This window comes from Pan paniscus, chromosome 20 (assembly GCF_029289425.2).
Source record: "Pan paniscus chromosome 20, NHGRI_mPanPan1-v2.0_pri, whole genome shotgun sequence".
Taxonomy (NCBI): Eukaryota; Metazoa; Chordata; class Mammalia; order Primates; family Hominidae; genus Pan; species Pan paniscus.
Window position 1 is genome coordinate 21865144 of NC_073269.2, and position 21676 is coordinate 21886819.

The 21676-nt window shown below is 51.8% G+C and overlaps 1 protein-coding gene across 6 annotated transcripts in view; it reads right to left on the bottom strand.

The window, feature by feature from the left end:
* The window catches only part of CPAMD8 (C3 and PZP like alpha-2-macroglobulin domain containing 8), a 133840-nt gene that overhangs the window by 102544 nt on the left and 9620 nt on the right, over positions 1-21676 (bottom strand). For 3 of the 6 annotated variants that reach the window (XM_063599997.1, XM_063599996.1, XM_063599993.1), the window contains exons 1-5: positions 13055-20529; positions 9167-9280; positions 7160-7244; positions 5266-5374; positions 1959-2186 (exon numbers count right to left, since the gene is read on the bottom strand). In XM_063599997.1, the coding sequence (XP_063456067.1) occupies positions 1959-2186; positions 5266-5374; positions 7160-7244; positions 9167-9280; positions 13055-13241 (723 nt within the window). In that variant the 5' untranslated portion in view covers positions 13242-20529. Of the gene's footprint in view, positions 1-1958; positions 2187-5265; positions 5375-7159; positions 7245-9166; positions 9281-13054; positions 20530-21676 lie in introns of those variants that run through there. The other 3 variants (XM_003813600.7, XM_063599994.1, XM_063599995.1) reach the window with 3 other exon arrangements.

Below are 21676 nucleotides of genomic sequence, written 5' to 3' on the forward strand. Positions count from 1 at the left end.
GCATGGGATAGAGGTGGCTCCAACACTGGCATGGAGAAGAAAAAGGAGGTTCCAAAGCAGAACAAGAGGGTCAGAACTCAGTGTGAGGACAGCCAGCCAGCATCACTCATGGACGGCAAAAGGGAACTGGGTGCAGACAGATGCAGGGCCAGGGATGTGGCCCACTTTCCCCTTGCATGACACTGGGCTCTGTTGGCCTTGCCCCACTCCTGCTGCTGCAATTGGGGTGAAGATGCCCCAGGTTTGTTTTTGTTTTTTGTTTTTTGTTTTTTTATTTGAGACGAAGTCTCACTCTGTCTCCCAGGCTGGAGTGCAGTGGTGTGATCTTGGCTCACTGCAACCTCCGCCTCCAGGTTCAAGCAATTATCGTGCCTCAGCCTCCTGAGTCGCTGGCATTACAGGTGTCCACCATCATGCCTGGCTAATTTTTGTATTTTCAGTAGAGACAGTATTTCACCATGTTGGCCAGGTTGGTCTTGAAGTCCTGACCTCAGGTCATCCACCCACCTGGGCCTCCCAAAGTGCTGGGATTATAGTCATGAGCCACCGTGCCCAGCCTACCCCAGTTTAACAGTTAAAATAAGAATAATGACTGGGTGTAGTGGCTCACATCTGCAATCCCAGCACTTTGGGGGTCTGAGGTAGGAGATCTGCTTGAGCCCAGGAGTTCAAGACCAGTCTGGCCAACACAGCAAGATCCCATCTCTACAAAAAATTTAAAAATTGGCTAGGTGCGGTGGCTCCTGTTTGCAATCTCAGCACTCTGGGAGGCTGAGGCAGGTGGATCACCTGAGGTCAAGTGTTCAAGACCAGCCTGGCCAATGTGGTGAAACCCTGTCTCTACTAAAAATACAAAAATTAGTGGGGTATGGTGGGGCATGCCTGTAATCCCAGCTACTCTGGAGGCTGAGGCAGGAGAATCACTTGAACCCAGGAGGCAGAGGTTGCAATTAGTCGAGATCATGCCACTGCACTCCAGCCTGGGCGACAGAGCGAGACTCTTGTCTCAAAATAAATAAATAAATAAAAATTTAAAAATAAAAAAATTTGCTGGGCGTGGTGGCTCATGCCTGCAGTCCCAGCTACCCAGGATGCTGAGGCAGGCGGATTGCTTGAATCCAGGATGTCGAGGCTGTGGTGAGCTATGATCTCACCACTGCACTCCAGCCTGAGCGACAGAACAAAACCCTGTCTCTAAGAAGAAAACATATATAAGGATCATGACATCTGGACACCTCAAAATTTACCGTGCATAAGACTTGAGTGGTGGGTGGGAGGCAGAGGCTCGTTCAAAATGTCACATGGGTCTGCACCTGTCAGTCTCAGGAACAGAAGGTCTACCTTTGCAGGGCTCTCAACTTAGGTCCTCAGGGGATAAAATCAACCCAGTGAAGGGCCAGGAGTGATGGCTCACGCCTGTAACCCCAGCACTTTGGGAGGCCAAGGCGGGAAGTTCACTTGAGGCCAGGAGTTCGAGACCAGCCTGGCCAACATGGCGAAACCCCGTCTCTACTAAAAATACAAAAATTAACTGGGCTTGGTGGTATGTGCCTGTAATCCCAGCTACTTGGGAGGCTGAGGCAGGAGAATCACTTGAACCTGGGAGACGGAGGTTGCAGTGAGCCGAGATGGAGCCACTGCACTCCAGCCTGGGTGATGGAGTGTGACTATCTCTCAAAAAAAAAAGAACCCATTGAAGAAACAGGACTGCCTTAGAGCAGTTGCTTTAATAAATGGCTACTCAGATGTCTGTCCAAGTGGAATAGAGTAGATTGTCCTTTCCCATGGAGGAAAATGTCCCCTGCCCCTCACCTGGAACACCAGCCCTCTCCACTCTCCGCAAAGGTTATGTCAGGGGATCCGTTTTCAGCTGAGTCACCAGAGCGGAGCTAGTGGCTAGTGGTGGTGGTTTCATGGTGGTCCTTGGGCAGGATGCAGCACAGTCACCCCCAAGTTACCTTCCCCACGTAGGCCAGGCCCGGCTTGAACTGCTTCCTCGTGTCCTTGGAGTACCGGATGTCCACCAGCTGCCTCTGCACGGGGGTGGAGTCATCGAACGCGACCTGCTGGCTCCCGTCCACACTGGTCACCATGGCCCAGATGCTGACCCTGCCCCGGAAGTGCTCAGGGACGTCCGCTGGGATCATGTCCCTCACGCAGATGTCGAAGTCCCGGGAGCCGAGGATCTGGAGGGAGGAAAAACGCAGCCCGTGCTCACTCAGGGTTGGAGTGTCTTTGAGGGATGTCCCTGAAACACACACCTGAGGTGCAAGACTCTTCAGCTGCTTGGAGGGCCAGGGGTCACTTGGTGGCATACCCAATCTATGCCACGGGACCGTGCAGAGGGTCCCTCACTGGATCTGGACAACATCCCAGGGAAGATGGATGTTGGCTCCATTGGGCAGAAGAGGAAAGAGGCTGGGCGCGGTGGCTCACGCCTGTAATCCCAGCACTTTGGGAGGCCGTGGCGGGCGGATCACTTGAGGTCAGGAGTTTGATATCAGTCTAGCCAACATGGCGAAACCCCACCTCTACTAAAAATGTAAAAAAATAGCTGGGCGTGGTGACAGGCACCTGTAATCCCAGATACTTGGGAGGCTGAGGCATGAGAATCGCTTGAACCCAGGAGGCAGAGGTTGAGGTGAGCCTGAATTGTGCCACTGCACTCCAGCCTGGGTTAAGGAAAAAAAAAAGAGGAAAGAGATTCCCATGCTGACACAATCTCCCACAGCCCAGGCAACAGAGGGGGCAGCTGAACCTGCTCAGCCCCACTCTGGGGCACCAGAACTCCCTCATTCAATTCCTATCTCAGGATCCCACCCTGGGACTTGGCAAATAATCCTCATTCAGAAAGAGCTGTGGAGTAAATTACTCCATAAATGAGAGAACTAAGTCAAAGACCATCAGCTGGTAGCCTCCCAGGAGAATGGCTGGGATTCTCCAAGGTGCCAGTGTCAGGAATGGGAAAGGTAGGGGTTTATGGTTTCCAATCCATGGAAGAGAAGCCTCAGAGAGCAGAGAGATGGGCTGGGCGTGATGGTGCACACCTGTAATCCCAGCACTTTGGAAGGCCAGCGGCGGCAGATCACTTGAGGTCAGGAGTTCAAGACCAGCCTGGCCAACATGGTAAAACCCTGCCTCTACTAAAAATACAAAAATTATCCCAACATGGTGGCACATGCCTGTAATCCCAGCTACTTGGGAGGCTGAGGCAGGAGAATTGCCTGAACCCAGGAGGCAGAGGCTGCAGTGATCCAAGATCGTGCCACTGCACTCCAGCCTGGGAGACAGAGAGAGACTCCATCTCAATAAATAAATTAAATTAAATTAAATTAAATTAAAGATATCTCAGACATAAGAGAGGGGAGCCCATTGGAGCAGATGTGTCCCAGGTGGGAAAGGGACTGAGAAGGAGCTTTGGGTGGGAGGTGGGGAGGAGCTGGTGCTGAAAGGGTTAATGTCCGGGCACCTACAGAGGGATGGGAATCTCCAGGAAGGTGGGTGTCTGTTGTACTGTAGCCCACTCACAATGTAACATTATGCTGAAAGACCAAAAAAGGTTACAAAACTTTAAACAGGTGGGAATGTAAAATAGTGCAGCCACATTGACCATTTGGCAGTTCCTCAAAAGGTTACACATAGTGTTACCCTCTGACCTAGCAATTCCACTCCTAGGAACGAACCCAAGAGAAACAAAAATGTACGTCCACATAAAAACTTGCACAGGGATGTCCATAGTAGCATGAGACATAATAGCCAAAAAGCAGAAACAACCCAAATGTCCACCAGTGGATGAAGGGATAAACACATTGTGGTCCATCTGTACAAGGGAATATGATGCAGCCATAAAAAAGGAATGAAGCATTGATCATGCTACGATGTAGACAAACATCAAAAACATGATGCTGAGTGAGAGAAGCCAGACACAAAAGGACATATAGCATATGATTCATTCACAGAAATGTCCAGAACAGGCAAATCCACAGAGACAGAAAACAGATTAGTAGTTGCCAGGGACAGGAGGAAGGAAATGAGGATTCTCTGCAAAAGGACATGAAGGATGTACGGAAGGATGGTGGAACAATTCTAAAATTGGATAACAGCCATGGTTGCACAACTCTGCAACTATATGAAAACCATCAAGTTGTGGCCGGGTGCAGTGGCTTACACCTGTAATCCCAGCACTTTGGGAGGCCGAGGCAGAAGGATCACGACGTCAGGAGATCGAGACCATCCTAGCTAATACGGTGAAACCCCGTCTCTACTAAAAATACAAAAAAAAAAATTAGCCGGGTGTTGTGGTGGGCACCTGTAGTCCCAGCTACTGGGGAGGCTGAGGCAGGAGAATGGTGTGAACCCAGGAGGCGGAGCTTGCAGTGAGCCGAGATCACGCCATTGCACTCCAGCCTGGGCAACAGAGCAAGACTCCATCTCAAAAAAAAAAAAAAAGAAAAGAAAACCATCAAGCTGTACACTCTACATGGGTGAATTGTATGCTATGTGAATGACATCTCAATAAAATTGTTTATGTTTTTATTTTATTTTAGAGATGGGATCTCACTATGTTGCCCAGGCTGGCCTTGAACTCCTGAGCTCAAGAGATCTTCCTGCCTCTACCTTCCAAATATTAAGAGCTGGGACTCCAGGCAATAAAATTAGTGTTTATTAGTGTTTTTTTGTTTTTTGTTTGTTTTTTGAGATGGAGTCTCACTCTGTCGCCCAGGCCATGGTGGCCAGGCTGGTCTCGAATTCATGGCCTCAAGTGATCTGCCCGCCTTTGCCTCCCAAAGTGCTGGGATTACGGGCGTGAGCCACCATGCCCAGCCAAATTGGTGTTTTTTTTTTAACTTTACTTACAATAACCTGTGAGGAAACACATCAAAATATCGATAGTGGTCATGTCCACCTACTGGAGAACAAGTTATCTTTATTTTCTTCCTTTTTATATTTTCTAAAGTCTCTATATTCAGCCTGCAGGAATTTTATCATCAGAAAAATCCCTGCCATATAACTGTTTTAGAAAGTAAAACAGCGGTGGCTCACACTTGTCATCCCAGCACTTTTGGGGGCAAAGGCGAGAGGATCACTTGAGCCCAGGAGTTCAAGACCAGCCTGGGCAACATAGTGAGATCCTGTCTCTATTCAAAAACTTTTTAAAGGCAGTAAATAAAATAATAACAATAAGAGAAAGTAAAATAAAATGTGTGCTGGTGGAGGTGAACCTGGGGGTTGGGTCAGGGGGTAGAAGGGGTCCCTGTTTCTCACCTTGGTTGTTCTGAGGACGGGGCGTCCCACCTCGTGGCTATAGTACCCTACACCATTAACAGTCATGTTGATCGTTAAGGCACCAGCCACAGGTTTCCCAAAGGTATACCTGGAACAAAAGGATAAAGCATGCTCAATTTCACAGCCAAGATGGCAGGGAGGGCCCAGCCTCAGGAAGGCCAGGTTGGCATAGTGTGGCCACTAGTACAGTGATGGATGCAGCTCCCTCCACACCCTGCATCCTGTCCTGACAGCCCTCCCTGCAGCCTGGAATCGGGACAGAAGATGCCAAGGCCCTCCGATCCTCTGCACCAAGCCTCCAGATGGACAGAAAAAGAGACCAAGGGTCAGAGAGGAACTCTGGAACTGAGAAGGCTAGGTTGGTGCCACCTCTGGAGCAGAGTAGTGCAGAGGCATGAGCGACTGAGAGGCACCTGAGCCTAAGCGCCCTATTAAGCTCGACTTTGAACCAAGGACCGAACTTCTCTGAGCCTCAGTTTCCTCACCCAGAGAATGGGACTCAAACTACCCTCTCAGGGGTGATAGTGAAACTTAAATGTCTGTATGTCACTCCTGATGCAGAGGGAATGCTGATGGATGGGGAACAGAAGCAAAATGAGAGAGTGCAGGCTGGGCATGGTGGCTCATGCCTGTAATCCCAGCACTTTGGGAGGCCAAGGTGGGCAGATCACTTGAGGTCAGGAGTTCGAGACCAGCCTGGCCAACATGGTGAAACTCTGTCTCTACTAAAAATACAAAAATTAGTTGGGTGTGGTGGCACATGCTTGTGATCCCAGCTACTAGGGAGGCTGAGGCAGGAGAATCAATTGAGCCCGGGAGGCAGAGGTTGCAGAGAGCTCAGACTGTCACTATACTCCAGCCTGGGTGACAGAGTAAGACTCCATCTGAAAAAAAAAAAAAAAAAAAAAAAAAAAAACAAGGATCAACCCCTCTCGGGTCAGCACACTGGCGGGGGTGCTGTTGGATGCCAGGGAGGCCTGCAGAGGGTGGGGAGCAGCCTTGGGGGAGAGGGGAACATGGTGGGGTTGGGAGGGGACGCCCTGGGGAAGGGAGATGCTAGTGCCCGAGGGTCACACCCTGGGGGGTAGGGCATTCTTTGGGGAGGGGAGACCCTTGGGGAGGGAAGAACTTAGAGCGGAAGGGCAGGACTTGAGGAAGGAATACACAGCGGGAGAGGGGCATGCTTTGGAGAGACAGGGGTGTGCTCATAGGGATGAGGACACCAGCATGGAAACAAAGACAGGCAGTGGGTAGAGTGCAAGAGACTCATGTGGCAGGGAGACACCGAGTACTAGGGAGGGAGCAGGGCACAGGGCACCCTTGTGGGAGCAGGGAGGCCATGGAAGAAGTGTCTGCCTGTAGGAGGAGGGGGAAGCCCGGTTGTTGGGGGAAATGGAAGGGGAGGGCAGAGGAGGGGCCCAGGGGGAGGAAGATGCTCTAGGGAGAGGGGTACACTCCAGGGAGGGGGTGCCCCCAGGGGAGGGGCACGGGAAAGGGTGATGCTCTAGCGGGTGGCCACATCCTGGGGAGGGGAACCCACAGGGGAGGAGCCCAGCGGGGAGGGAGATACTTTAGAGGGAGGGGGACACCCCAGGGAGGAGGCGCCCACAGGGGAGGAGCCTGGGGGGGAAGGAGATACTCTAGGGGGAGGGGCACCTCCTGAGGAGGGGGCGCCTACAGGAGAGAGTCACAGGAAGGGAGATGCACTAGGGGAGGGGCACACCCCAGGGAGGAGGGAACCAGGAAGGGAGGGGCACACCCATGTGGGAGGGAGGGAGGCAGCAGAGGAGGGGAACAACCTTGAGGGAGCAGCGTGATGGTTGGGGAAGGGGAAGGGCCCCCCCAGTGTGCCCCAGGGGTCCCTCTTTCTCACCTGGCCCGCACAGTGCCTGTCTCACAGGCATCCAGGTCTTGGATATACCGGGGCGGGTCAATCAGAAGCTCGAACTTGGGCAACACTGAAGAAAGCAAGCAGAGAGGAGGGGCTGGCTTCTGTCCCTAAGGTGGCCTCAGGAGCCCTGACACCGGTGCAAGGTGTCTGAAGACCACAGCACCTGGCCACCACCGAGGTTGACACTGTACCCATCCACACCACTCTGCTGAGCAGCCCTGGGGATTTTGTGGGCTGCATCTATTTCTCATCTTTGGGGGACTAGGACCCCATTTTCCTCAAGGGGCCTCCCCCTGTCACTTTTAGACCACGTGCTTAGAGTGTGGCGGATTCCAGCCTATCCCAGGGTGGACACGAGGCCAGGAGGCTCCTCCCAGCCGCTGTGTCTGTGCATGGGATAGAGGTGGCCCTGGGAGCCAACAAGGGGCATCCCCAGGGTGACTGCAACAGAGAGCTGATTTCTCCATTTGCTTCTGGACTCAGCCCTGGGAGTATCAAGCCATCTTGTCACCAGGGGCGGAGGTGACACCCTGGAGCAGCCGGTAAACCAGAAAGAATCGGGTCCTGAGAGAACTCTTGTAGGAGCCTAAGAATCTTTTCGTTCTTTCTTTTCTTTTCTTTTCTTTTTTTTTTTTTTTTTGAGACAGATTGTCACTGTGTTTCCCAGGTTGGTGTGCAGTGGCACGATCTTGGCTCACTGCAACCTCCTCCTCCTGGTTCAAGCAATTCTCCTGCCTCAGCCTCCCAAGTAGCTGGGACTGCAGGCACATGCCACCACGCCTGGCTAATTTTTGTATTTTTAGTAGAGATGGGGTTTCACCATGTTGGCCAGCCTGGTCTTGAACCCCTGACCTCTAGTGATCTACCCACCTCAGCCTCCCAAAGTGCTGGGATTACAGATGTTAGCTGCCGTGCCTGGCCACCTTTTCTTTTTCTGAGACAGGGTCTCACTTTGTCACCCAAACTGGAGAATAGTGGTGCAATCACAGTTCACTGCAGCCTTGATCTCCTGGGCTCAAGCAATCCTCCCGCCTCAGCTTCCCGAGTAGTGGGGACTACAGGCACGTGCCACCATGTCCAGATAATTGTTTTAAAGTTTTATACAGACAGGGACTATGTTGTCCAGGCTGGTCTCAAACTCCTGGCCTCAAGCGATCCTCCCGCCTCAGCTTCCCAAAGTGTTGGGATTACAGGTGTGAGCCACCACCATGCCTAGCCTACAATACTTTTTTTCTATAAAAGGCAAGAGTCCACTTTGGGAGGCTGAGGCGGAAGGATTGCTGGAGACCAGGAGTTCCAGACCAGCCTGGGCAACATGACGAAACCCTGTCTCTACTAATACAAAAATTAACTGGGTGTGGTGGCTCACACTTGTAGTCCCAGCAACTCAGGAGGCTGAGGAGGGAGGATCACTTGAACTTGGGAAGTCAAGGCTTCAGTGAGCCAAGATCGCACCACTGCACTCCAGCCTGGGTGATGGGTGTGAAACCCTGCCTCAAAAAAAAAAAAAGCAAGAGTGTAGGACCATCCCCTGAAACTATACCCAGCCATCACGAGCCCTCAGTAAACGGGGACTCATGTCATCCTCCAGCTCTTCACTGCCATCTTCACCAGTTTCCTTTTCTTTTTCTTTTTTTTTTTGAGACAGAGTCTCGCCCTGTCGCCCAGGCTGGAGTGCAGTGGTGCGATCTTGGCTCACTGCAACCTCTGCCTCCCAGTTCAAGTGATACTCCTGCCTCAGCCTCCCAAGTAGCTGGGACCACAGGTGCGCGCCACCACGCCCGGCTAATTTTTGTATTTTTAGTAGACACGAGGTTTCGCCATGTTGGCCAGGCTGGTCTCAAACTCCTGACCTCAAGTGATCCGCCCACCTGGGCCTCCGAAAGTGCTGGGATTACAGGCGAGAGCCCCTGCACCCGGCCTTCTTCACCAGTTTCAAAGGTTTCTCCCAGATCTGAAATCCCAAGACCCTGAGATTCTCCAACTTACCATACTTCTGAACTTCAAAAGACTTGTTGTACGCGTGGCCTTGCATTTCAACAAAAATGAACCATTCTCCCAACACAGGCTGGTCGGACAAGGGGAAGCTCATGTTGGTGATGCCTGTGTGAAGAGAGAGGGCAAGGGCTTTTTCAGAGAGCCACAGACACGGTGAGGTACGGGAAGAGGGAGCCAGGACCCTGCTCCTTCTCCTTCCCTGAGCAGCCCCCCAGGAGAACTGGAGACCACAGAGAAGCTGGCGGGGTCTATGCAGAGCAGCACCCTGTAGGATCAGGCCAGCGGAGCAGGTTTGACACCCCGGCGGGCTTCGAAGGGATGCAGGAAGAGACTGGACCTGCGGTTCCTGGGACAGCCTTGCAGCCAGGGCCAGGGGCAGGCAGTGAGCTGGACAAACGAGGGAAATGAGCCAGCCCGGCTCATTCACTCCATCCCCCGCCACCCGAGTGATTTCCAGCCTGGGCACTACTGACACCTGGGGCCACGTGGCTCTCTGGGGTGGAGGTGTCCTGTGCGCTGTAGGATGCTGAGCAGCACCCCTGGCCTCCACCCAACAGATGCCAGTAGTACCAATGCCCCCCACAATATAACGACCTAAAAAAGTCCCCCAGACATTGCCAATATCGCCCCTAGGGGACAAAGTCACCCCTTGGTGGAAATCCCAGAGCACTGAGGGGTGCTGAGCATCATCCCTGGCCTCCACTCACCAGATGCCAGTTGCACCCCTTGTCTCCACAAAAGTCCTGACAAGCCAAAATGTCCCCAGACATTGCCATGCCCCTGGGGGCAGAATCTCCTGTCCGACCCCCCACCCCTCCATGAGAACCACCCCCCAACTGAACTAGAGCACGCACACACTTTAGAACAGAGCACTCTCTCCCCAAACATCCCCCCAGAAACACCATCAGCCGCTGACATGGGAGCTGTCATTTGCTTTGCGCCTGTGCCTCTGAGCCCCGTCCGCAGCTCTGTTTTCACTGGGAGCCATGGAGGAGTTGGAAAGGGCACATTGACTCTAGGCAGTGCCAGGGGATCTTCCACTCCTGAGTGTGACACGCTCCACTCGTCCCCAATGATCATATGGGGAGGGCCATACAGGGAAGGGACAGGGAGAGTGGTTCCCCTAGGTCTCACGACAGAACCGAAAACCCATAGCGGCGCCCATGGCTTCTCTCAATCACACTGGAGTCGGAAGATGTGACGGCTAAAACGGCTTTTTCCCCCTCATATTCAGGCAAAGTGGGCCTTTGATGGTTACAGGACATTCGGGGATGTGTGTCCTGAGCACGTGTTTTGTAAGGGGTCTGTGGCCAACTTTGCCAAGTGCTCCCTGAGAGAGGGGCACAGTCACCCTGGTTGAGAATCATGGGTCTACACACATCCCAAAGGGTTTTTTTTTTATTTTTTTGAGACAGAGTCTTGCTCTTTTGCCCAGGCTGGAGTGCGGTGGCATGATCTCAGCTCATGCAACCTTCACTCCCGGGTTCAAGAGATTCTTGTGCCTCAGCTTCCTGAGTAGCTGGGACTATAGGCGCCCGCCACCATGTCCGGCTAATTTTGTATTTTTAGTAGAGACAGGGTTTCCCCATGTTGGCCAGGCTGGTCTTGAACTCCTGACCTCAGGTGATCTGCCCGCCTCAGCCTCCCAAAGTGCTGGCATTACAGGTGTGAGCCACCAAGCCAGGCCTCAAAAGGTTTTTTTAAACAGGAGGTTGACCTCTCCCCCAACTCTGTGCTCTTAAGATCAAGTCAGCCTAGGCAACATCTTGAGACCCTGTCTCTACCAAAAATTTAAAAAACTAGCTGGGCTTGGTGGCACGCGCCTGTGGTCCCACCTACTTGGGAGGCTGAGGTGGGAGGATCACTTGAACCCAAGAGGTAGAGGCTGCAGTGAGCTATGATCACACCACTGCACTCCAGCCTAGGTGACAGAATGAGAGAGAATCTGCCCCTTGAGAAAAAAAAAAAAAACTTTTTAAAAAAAGATCAAGTCCATTCTCTTCCCTGGCTCTTGCCAGTGTCACCCCTGCTCTCAGCACTCGACATCTCTCTCCTGTCCCCCATCTCCAACCTCACTCCCCTAGACATCCACAGCCCTTCCCATAAGTTGACTCCCTGCCTGGGAGATGCTTCCTGGCCCCCTTGCTTTGCCTGGCTGTCCCCCGTTCCCTCTTTGTTGCTGAAAAGGATCCTCCTTCAGGCAGCCTTCCAGGATTGCCTCTGCCACCCCGGGCTGGGATAGAGCCCCATTTGCCCTCTCTGAGTTTTGAACTTCTCCTTCCTAGCACTCATCACAACTGACATTATCCAGGCTGTTTAGTTCATGTTTGCTTCCCCCATTGGGTTGAAAGCTCACCCCATGGCAGTATCTATGTGGTGCCCAACAAATAGCTGCTGATACAAAGACAGCAATCAAGCGAACAAGAGGGAGTAAAGAACGCAGACAGGGAAGGTGGAAGAGAAGAAAAGAGGCTGAGGCCAGGCACAGTGGCTCATGCCTGTAATCCCAGCACTTTTTCGAGGCCGAGGCGGGCGGATCACCTGAGTTTGGGAGTTCAAGACCAGCCTGGTCAACATGGTGAAACCCTGTGTCTACTAAAAATACAAAAATTAGCCAGGCCTGGTGGCAGGTGCCTGTAATCCCAGCTACTTGGGAAGCTGAGGCAGGAGAATGGCTTGAACCCGGGAGGCGGAGGTGGCAGTGAGCCGACATCGTGCCACTGCACTCCAGTCTGGGTGACAATAGCAAGACTGTATTTAAAAAAAAAAAGAAGAAGAAGAAAAGAAAAAGGAGAAGGAGGAAGAAGAAGGAAGAAGAAGGAAGAAGAAGCAGGAGAGGGGGAGGAGGAGTAGGAAAGAATAAGAAGAAGAGAAGGAGAAGAAGAAAGAACAAGAAAGAAGGAAGATGAAGAAGAAGAAAAGAGGCTGAGACCCAAGACAGGAGACAGAAGGAGGAAGGGTCACCAACAGACCCCCGTGATCCTGCCTGTGGCTCTGCTGTTACCCCATTTCTGGACAGCCTGGGTGTGTGCATGGCCATCCCCAGACTCCCCACACCCTACCTATCCCCTGCCCTCTCCTGGGGCATCACACCCCTCACAGGCAAAGCAAAGTGGGGTATGTCAATTACACAGTCTTCCTAGTCATAGGAAAAGAAAAGAAAAAAGCAAAGTCCTTTCTGACTTCTAGCTGGAAAAGAAATATCTCATGCAATGGGGATGATAAAACCTGCAACCTATAGCAGGAAGAAGCTGGGAGCAGGCCGGGCGCGGTGGCTCGCGCCTGTAATCCCAACACTTTGGGAGGACAAGGCGGGTGGATCACCTGAGAGGTCAGGAGTTGGAGACCAGCCTGGCCAAATGGTGAAACCCCATCTCTACTAAAAATACAAAAATAAGCCAGGCGTGGTGCCATGCACCTGTAATCCCAGCTACTTGGTAGACTGAGGCAGGAGACGCTCTTGAACCCGGGAGGCAGAGGTTGCAGTGAGCTGAGATTGTGCCACTGCACTCCAGCCTGGGTGACAGAGAGAGACTCCGTCTCAAAAAATAAAAAACAAGGTGAGAGCAGGTGCCCCAGTACTCCACAAAGGTCTTGAGTTCTGAGCAGGAGCCCCGCCTGAGTCCTGGGCACAGAGAAACGTGGGCAGAGGGTCCAAATCCACAGGGAAGGCGCTGTGGGCTGGGCTGAGGCTCCCAGATCCAAACCCATGGCATTGTCACCTCCCAGGTGGGTACCTGCCCTCCGCTCCTCCTTGGTCCCCTCCAGCTGGAGCAGCAGTGGGGGTACATTAGCGGTGGGCCCCGGACAGAGCATATTCTGTTTTCCTGGAAGGTTTATCACGTCTGCAGCCCCCAAGCCGCAGAGGAAGAAACTTACCGCAGCAGAACGGCTTTAAGTGTCTCCACTCTATCATCCGAGAGCCTTGGGGGTCCTGTTGGTGGTGGAGGGGGACAGAGACATGGAGTGAACTCAGGCTAGCCCAGCATGTGCCCAATGTAAGGATTTTCCCAGTCCTCTCTCTTGGGCATGTCAACCATGCAGCGAAGGTCCCAAGATTAATCATTAACCCCGGGGCAAAAAAATCAAAAGCTCTGGATAGAGAAGGATTTGAAAAGCAGAAGGGGACGGGCTGGGCCTACCTCCTCATTTAGGGAGCCGTGTACAAACCTAGAAATGGATGTGGCTGGGTGTGGTGGCTCACACCTGTAATCCCAGAAGTTTGGGAGGCCAAGGTGGGCGGATCACCTGAGGTCAGGAGTTTGAGACCAGCCTGGCCAACATGGTGAAACCCCCATTTCCACTAAAAAAGATACAAAAAAAAATTAGCTGGGTGTGGCACCATACGCCTGTAGTCTCAGCTACTCGGGAGGCTGAGGAAGGAGAATCGCTTGAACCCGGGAGGCAGAGGTTGCAGTAAGCCAAGATCAGCACCACTGCAATCCAGCCTGGGTGATAGAGCGAGACTCCATCTCAAAAAAAAAAAAAAAAAAAAGGAAACGGACAGACACACACACAGCCCATCCCAGGGTGGACCCAGGGACCAGGATAGAAGAGGCCAGGTTCCAGCCTTGTGAGGCACAGCGGCTCAACCCAGAAGGCAGACAGTGAGCGAAGACAGACCGGATCTTGCAGAAGGTGGGCTACCCGGGCCCCAAGTCCAAGCCGAGGAAGGACAGAGGCCACTCACCAGGATGTAGGCTTCCAGCTGTAATAAAGACACAGATGCAGTGAGCAAATCTTCCAGCAAACCCCAAACCCTTCCAACACGCTCATGCATGGCCTCGGTCCCCGGGACAGGCAGTCGCTGTTATGGGTTAAACAGTGTCCCCCTAAATTACATCCATTGAATCCTAACCCCAAGTAGGGTCTTTAGAAAGACTCATTACAGGTGGCTCATGCCTGTAATCCCAGCAGTTTGGGAGGCTGAGGCGGGTGGATCATGAGGTCAGGAGATTGAGACCACCCTGGCTAACACCGTGAAATCCCGTCTCTACAAAAAATAGAAAAAATTAGCCGGGCGTGGTGGTGGGCACCTGTAGTTCCAGCTACTCGGGAGGCTGAGGCAGGAGAATGGCATGAACCCGGGAGGCAGAGCTTGCAGTGAGCGGAGATTGCGCCACTGCACTCCGCCTGGGTGACACAGTGAGACTCCGTTTAAAAAAAAAAAAAAGAAATGGGGAAACCAGGCAGGCACTACTTGAACCACTGGACCCTGTTAATGTCCCCAGCAACACGACAAACCCATGCTGGGTGCCTCCCGATACAAGGCACCGGGGAGGATCCAGTGTTGCTTCTGTGGATCCTGCCCGAGATTCACAGACTGAACTTGGTCACAAGGAACCAGGAGACCATCCTACCAAGGGGCGTTCTGCAAAACAACTGCCTGGACTTGCCAAAAATGTCAATGTCATGGAAGACACAGAAAGGCAGTGAGGAACTAATTCAAATTAAAGGAGACCAAGAGACATGATGATCAAATGCAACAGATGACCCACGATCAGATCCTGGACCAGCAAAGAAACATGCTATAAAGGTTACTATTGGAACAACATGGATTTTATATTAGATATTATTATTGTGTCAATGTCAAAATTATTTTCCTCTTCTTTTTTTTTTTTTTTTTTTTTTTGGTTTTTCGTTTTTTGTAGAGCCAGGGCTGTGCTTTGCTGCCCGGGCTGGAGTTCAAGTGGCACAATCACAGCTCATTGCAGCCTCGAACTCCTGGGCTCAAGAGATCCTCCTGACTCAGCTTCCGAAGTAGCTGGGACTACTGGCGCATGCCACCATGCTCGACTAATTTTTATTATTTTAATTTTTCGTCAAGACAGTTTCACTATGTTGCCCAGAATGGTCTCGGACTCCTGGCCACAGCGATCTTCCTGCCTCAGCCTCCCGAAGTGCTGGGATTACAGATGTGAGACACTGTGCCCAGCCTCAAAATTTTTAAACGTGATGATCCTCCTTGAGTTGTATAAGAGAATGTCCTTGCTCTTAAAGGATACAGGCCAAGTGTTCAGGGCCAGAGAGGCACAGTATCTGTAAGTTATTCTCAAATTATTTATCATTAAAATAATTTTGTAAGTATATATACATATACAGACAGAGAGAGAGCGCTAGACAGAAAGCACATAAATATGGCCAGGTGCGGTGGCTCACACCTGTAATCCTAGCACTTTAGGAGGCTGAGGCGGGTGTATCACCTGAGGTCAGGAGTTTGAAACCAGCCTGGCCAACATGGTGAAACCCCATCTCTACTAAAAATACAAAAATCAGCCGGGCATGGTGGCACACACCTGTAATTCCAGCTACTCAGGAGGCTAAGGCAGGAGAATCGCTTGAACCCGGGAGGCAGAGGTTGCAGTGAGCCAAGATCGCACCACTGCACTCCAGCTTGGGAGACAGAGCAAGACTCCATCTCAAAAAAAAAACAGAAAAAAAAATCAGCCGGGTGTGGTGGTGGGCACCTATAATCCCGGCTACTCGAGAGGCTAAGGCAAGAGAATCACTTGAACCCAGGAAGCAGAGGTTGTAGTGAGCCGAGATAGCTCCACTGCACTCCAGCATGGGCAATAGAGCGAGAGACTCGGTCTTGGGGAAAAAAAAAAAAATTAAGCAACAGTCCAGGGCTATCTAAAGCCCTCAAAGGCATTCCTTGTTGAGGGGCAGTGGGCCAGGCACGCCCACCAGCCTTCCTCTGTCACAAAGAACTCCCTGGGGTTCTCCGGGGGACATGAAACAACCATGAAAGAAAATAGAAAAGAGAAGTTCTGGAGAGAAAGACCCATTTCCGATGGTGGCCCTGGCCAGGTAGTCCCAAGTGGGTGCACTCCGGGCCCGCGGTTTTAGAAGCTGATCTCACCTTCTCGTTGACAGGCCTCAGATTTGGAGAGACGGTGAAGATGCTTATGAGCACTAGAAGAAAGAAGAGAGGCGTGTGACACCTCCAGACCATGGCCGGCCCTCCCTGCGTCCGTGCTGGCCACTCACCTCGGTGCTGGGGTCTGTACACAGGCTTGTCCGTCTGGATGAATACAGAAGCGCCCCGGCCGTCCACGGTCACCGAGGTCTGGTTGTGAAAGAGGGGCCCCTCCTCCGCCTGCCAGCCGCGGCCCCACACTTTCAGAAGCGCCTGGCCCCGGAGGCCCGTGGGCACCTGCAGGCAGAGGAAGGAGCTTTGGGACAAGAATTCACCCTGGAATGGGCCAAGATACTGGGAAAGGCGTTTGGAGGCCTAGAACAGGGGGAACTCACCCCAGGAGTGACTGTGCCCCAGGGGGACACTTGGCAGTTTCTGGAGATGTTTTGGGGTGTCATAGCTTTGGGGGTGGGGATTGCTACTGTCACTTGAGAGGGGAATAGAGAGGCTGCTCAACATCTTACAGAGCACAGGACACTCCCGCCCTTGGCAAACTGCCCCAAATATCTTTCTTTTTTTTTTTTTTTTTTTGAGACAAGGTCTCACTCTGTCGCCCAGGCTGGAGTGTAGTGGCACCATCTCAGCTCATTGCAACCTCTGTCTCCCAGCTCAAGTGATTCTCCCACCTCAGCCTCCTGAGTAGATGGGATTACAGGTGTGTGTCACCATGCCCGGCTAATTTTTGTGTTTTTAGTAGAAACGGGGTTTCACCATGTTGGCCAGGCTGGTCTTGAACTCCTGGGCCCAAGCAATCCATCTGCCTCAGCCTCCCAAAGTACTGGGATTATAGGCGTGAGCCACTGCACCCGGCCATATCTTTTTTCTTTCTTTCTTTCTTTTTTCTTTTTTTTTCAGACAGGGTTTATCTCTGTTGCCCAGGCTGGAGTGCAGTGGTGCAATTATGGCTCACTGCAGCCTTGGCCTCCTGGGCGCAAGCAATCCTCCCATCTCAGCCTCCCAAAGAGCTGGGACTACAGGCATGCACCACAAGCCAGGCTTATTTTGTTTATTTTTGGTAGAAACAAGGTCTCAGTCTATTGCCCAGGCTGGTCTCAAACTCCTGGGCTCAAGCGATCCTCCCACCTCAGCCTCAGATTACAGACGTGAGCCACTGTGCCAAGCCTGCCCCAGCTTTCAGCCATGCTGAAGCTGAGAAACACTGGTCTAGTTATGGAGCCTTCTCTTCTGACTCAACAGAGTTGCAAAGCTGTTTTCTCTCATCATCACTGGAGAGTTACAAGAATTGTCTCCCCTCTTGCCAAGTGAATTCACAGCCTGTGAGCGGTGGAAGGAGACCTGGATCCCTTGATATACATATGTACATGTCCAGATATATCTATCATGTATATGTGTCTGTGTTTGCCTCACTCTAAAATCGCAGCACAGGCCGAGCGCAATGGCTCACACCTGTAATCCCAGCACTTTGGGGAGGTTGGGGTGGGCGGATCACCTGAGGTCAGGAGTTCGAGACCAGCCTGACCAACATAGTGAAACCCCATCACTACTAAAAATACAAAAAATTATCCAGGCCTGGTGACATGTGCCTATAATCCCATCTATTTGGGAGGCTGAGGCAGGAGAATCGCTTGAACCCAGGAGGCAGAGGTTGCATTGAGCCCAGATCACAACATTGCACTCCAGCCTGGGCGACAAGAGTGAAACTCTGTCTCCAAAAAAAATAAATAAACAAATAATACAAATAAAGTCACAGCACAAGTCAGGCGCGATGGCTCACACCTGTAATCCCAGCACTTCGGGAGGCCGAGGTGGGCGGATGGCCTGAAGCCAGAAGTTCAAGACCAGCCCAGCCAACATGGTGAAACCCTGTCTCTACAAAAAATACAAAAAAAATTAGCCAGGCGTGTGGCGGGCGCCTGTAGTTCCAGCTACTCTGGAGGCTGAGGCACACCAATCACTTGAATCTGGGAGGCAGAGGTTGCGGTGAGCTGAGATCACACCACTGAACTCCAGCCTGGATGACAGAGCGAGACTCTGCCTCAAAAAATAAAATAAAATAAAATAAAAATCACAACACATATACAGTGCATGACTCCATTGATCTGAATTGTCCAGAAAAGGCAATCCACAGAGACAGGAATCAGATGGGTGGTTGCTAGGGGCTGGGAGAAGGGAGTGGGGAGTGACTACTGATGGGGACAGGGTCTTCTTTTGCGGGGATAAAAATGTTCTGGAACTAGATGGGGGGGGGCATTGCACAACCCTGTCAATGTAGTCAATGCCACGGAATTATATGTTTTAGAATGGTTAGATGGCTTTTTTGTTGGTTTGGTTTGTGTTTTTGCCACACAGATGGGAGAAAAAAAAAAAACCACTTCAGTCTTCAGGATGGAGCCTACACTACACAATTCCTTCCTTCCTTCCTTCCTTCACTACACATTCCCTCCCTCCCTCTCTCCCTCCCTTCCTTTCTTTCTTCCTTCCTTCCATCCTTCCTACACTACACATTCCTTCCCTCCCTCCCTCCATCCCTCCCTTCTTTCTCTCTCTCTTTCTTTCTTTCTCTTTCTTTCTTTTGTTTTTAGAGACAATATCTTGCTCTGTCGCCAGACTGGAGTCCAATGGTGCGATCAGAGCTCACTACAGCCTCGAACTCCTGGACTCACGTGATCCTCCTGCCTCAGCCTACTGAGAAGCCAGGACTGCAGGCATGCACCACCATGCCCAGCTAATTTATTTTATTTTATTTTTTGGTAGAGATGGGGTCTCACTATGTTGCCCAGGCTGGGCTCAAACCCCTGGGCTCATGTGATCCTCCCGACTCAGCCTCCCAAAGTGCTGGGATTACAGGTGTGAGCCATGGCACCTGGCCGTCCTCTTATTTTTTTTTAAGCAGATGGGCAGAACGCCCTGGCATGTGAGTCATGCACTATAAAAGCTCCTTTCATGCTTAAAACAAACAAAAGTAATGTCTCCTGTATTAGTCTGTTTTCACACTGGTGATAAAGACATACCCGAGACTGGGTAATTTATAAAGAAAAAGAGGTTTAATGGACTCACAGTTTCACGTGGCTGGGGAGGTCTCACAATCACGGCGAAAGGTGAAAGCCACGTCTTACATGGTGGCAGGCAAGAGAGAATGAGAGCCAAGCAAAAAGGGGTTTCCCCTTATAAAATCATCAGCTCTTGTGAGACTTATTCATTACCATGAGAACAGTATGGGGGAAACCACCCCATGATTCAATTATCTCCCTCTGGGTCCCTCCCACAACGTGTGGAAATTATGGGAGCTACAGTTCAAGATGAGATTTAGATGGGGACACAGCCAAACCATATTACTTCCCTCTATGTGACCGGTATTTGATGATAGTTACCCTCTCAGCCATCCCTGGGCACCCAGCAGGTGGACATTACCTCCAAGCAGATCACCTGGGGAGCTATGTGCACCCACCTGTTCCTAAAACCACCCAAATGGCTGGGCACAGTGGCTCACGCCTGTCATCCTAGCACTTTGGGAGGCTGAGGTGGGCAGATCACCTGAGGTCAGGAGTTCAGGACCAGCCTGGCCAACATGGCGAAGCCCCGTCTCTACTGAAAATACAAAAATTAGCCAGGTGTGATGGCAGGCGCCTATAGTCCCAGCAACTCAGGAGGCTGAGGCAGCAGAATCTCTTGAACCCAGAAGGCAGAGGTTGCAGTGAGCTGAGATGGTACAGCTGCACTCCAGCCTAGGTGACAGAGTGAGACTCCATCTCAAAAAATAAAAAATAAAAAAAATTTAAAAATAAAACCATCCAACTGTGGGGTGTTCCTCTTCTGAGGACCCCTACGTCAGCATCTACTCATGTGGTCCCTCAAGGGGTGGATGGACCCTGGTGACCATCACGGGGAACAATCTACCAGATTCTCTGACTGATCATCACAGTTCTGCACTGTCATGACCATTGTGTGGGTGAGGTCAGGGTGCACTAGGACCCCCGCTCTCTGTAGCCACACAGGGTCCGTCCCAGCCCTCTCTCCAGCCACCCACCTCCTGTCTGCTCTGAACAGCCTCAGAGGGACCTCTCCTACCTGCCACCCGCAGGACAAGCCTTCTGGACCTGTGAGGTCTCTTCTGACTGCAGTTTCCCTGTCAAGACCAACCAAAGCAATAAACCTCACCCACTACTCCAATCCCAAAATCCTCACCTGGCCCTGTTTCTGGAAATATCTCAACATTGGCCAGAGGCTGAAGAGGGAGGAAAGGTCCCGGCCACCCAAGAGCAGGGCAAGGATGGGCAGGAGGGAGATACTGGAGGTGCTGAGGACCGTATGCTGGAGGGACAGGGAGGCTGGGGGGCAAGAGACTATGCTGAGCACATAAAGGGGGCCGACCCCAAATGGCAGCCCCTAGAGCTTCACACCTTCCCAGGGAAGAGGATGCCTCCCACAGGGAGAGAAGGCAAGAAGGACCTCCAGCCTTCTTTCCGTGTTTAAAGACAGGGTCTTGCTCTGTTGCCCAGACTAGAGTGCTGTGGTGTGATCACGTCTCACTGCAACCTCGATCTCCTGGACTCAAGCAATCCTCCTACCTTGGCCTACTGAGTGGCTGGGACTACAGGTGCAGGCCACCATGCCCGGCTAATTTTTTATTTTCAGTTTGTAGAGACAGGGGACAGGCTCTCAACTATGTTGCCCAGGCTGGTCTCCAACTCCTGGCCTCAAGCGATCCTCCAGTTTCAGCCTCCCAAGTAGCTAGGATTACAGGCACGAGTCACTGTGCCTGGCCAAATGCTAAGGATCTTAAGCATCTTTCTTGGGAATCTCAAGTCTAGTCTTAAGAGCCCTTGGCCCCTCTCCCAGAATTATACAACCCTTTGTTAGTCTCTCTTACAAATTCCCAGCATCTGTGCTGTGAAGAGTGTCTTCTAACGTGTGGTGGCCAGGGACTGCACATCATCTTAACACCTGCTCCAGGGAAATGGCTTCCTGACTCATAAGAAAGCAGATCTAGGCTGGGTGCAGTGGCTCACACCTGTAATGCCAGCACTTTGGGAGGCTGAGGCAGGTGCATCACTTGAGGTCAGGAGTTTGAGACCACAGTAGCCAACATGGTGAAACCCCATCTCTACTGAAAATGCAAAAATTAGCTGGGCATGGTGGGGGCGTCTGTAGTCCCAGCTACTCAGGAGGCTGAGGCAGGAAAATCACTTGAACCCAGGAGGCAGAGGTTGCAGTGAGCTGAGATCGTGCCACTGCACTCCAGCCTGGGCGACAGAGTGAGACTCTGTCTCCAAAAAGAGAGAAAGAGAGAGAAAAATCTAATCACACAAAGGAAAGGCAGGAGAGAGAGAGAGGAAGGAAGGGAGGAGGGAGGGAGGGAGGGAGGGAAAGAAATCCAATCACAGGAAGCCAGGAAAGGGAGTTCTAGGGTCTTTTTTTTTTTTTTTTTCTCTTTTTTCCTTATGCTTCTGTAGGCATTGAAGCCCTAGGGCAGGGACCCTCAACCCCTGGGCCACAGACTGGTACCAGTCAGTGGCCTGTTAGGAATGGGGCTACACAGCAGGAGGTGAGCAGTGGGTGAGCAAATGAGCCTTCATCTGTATTTACAGCCGCTCCCCATCGCTCACATTACTGCCTAAGCT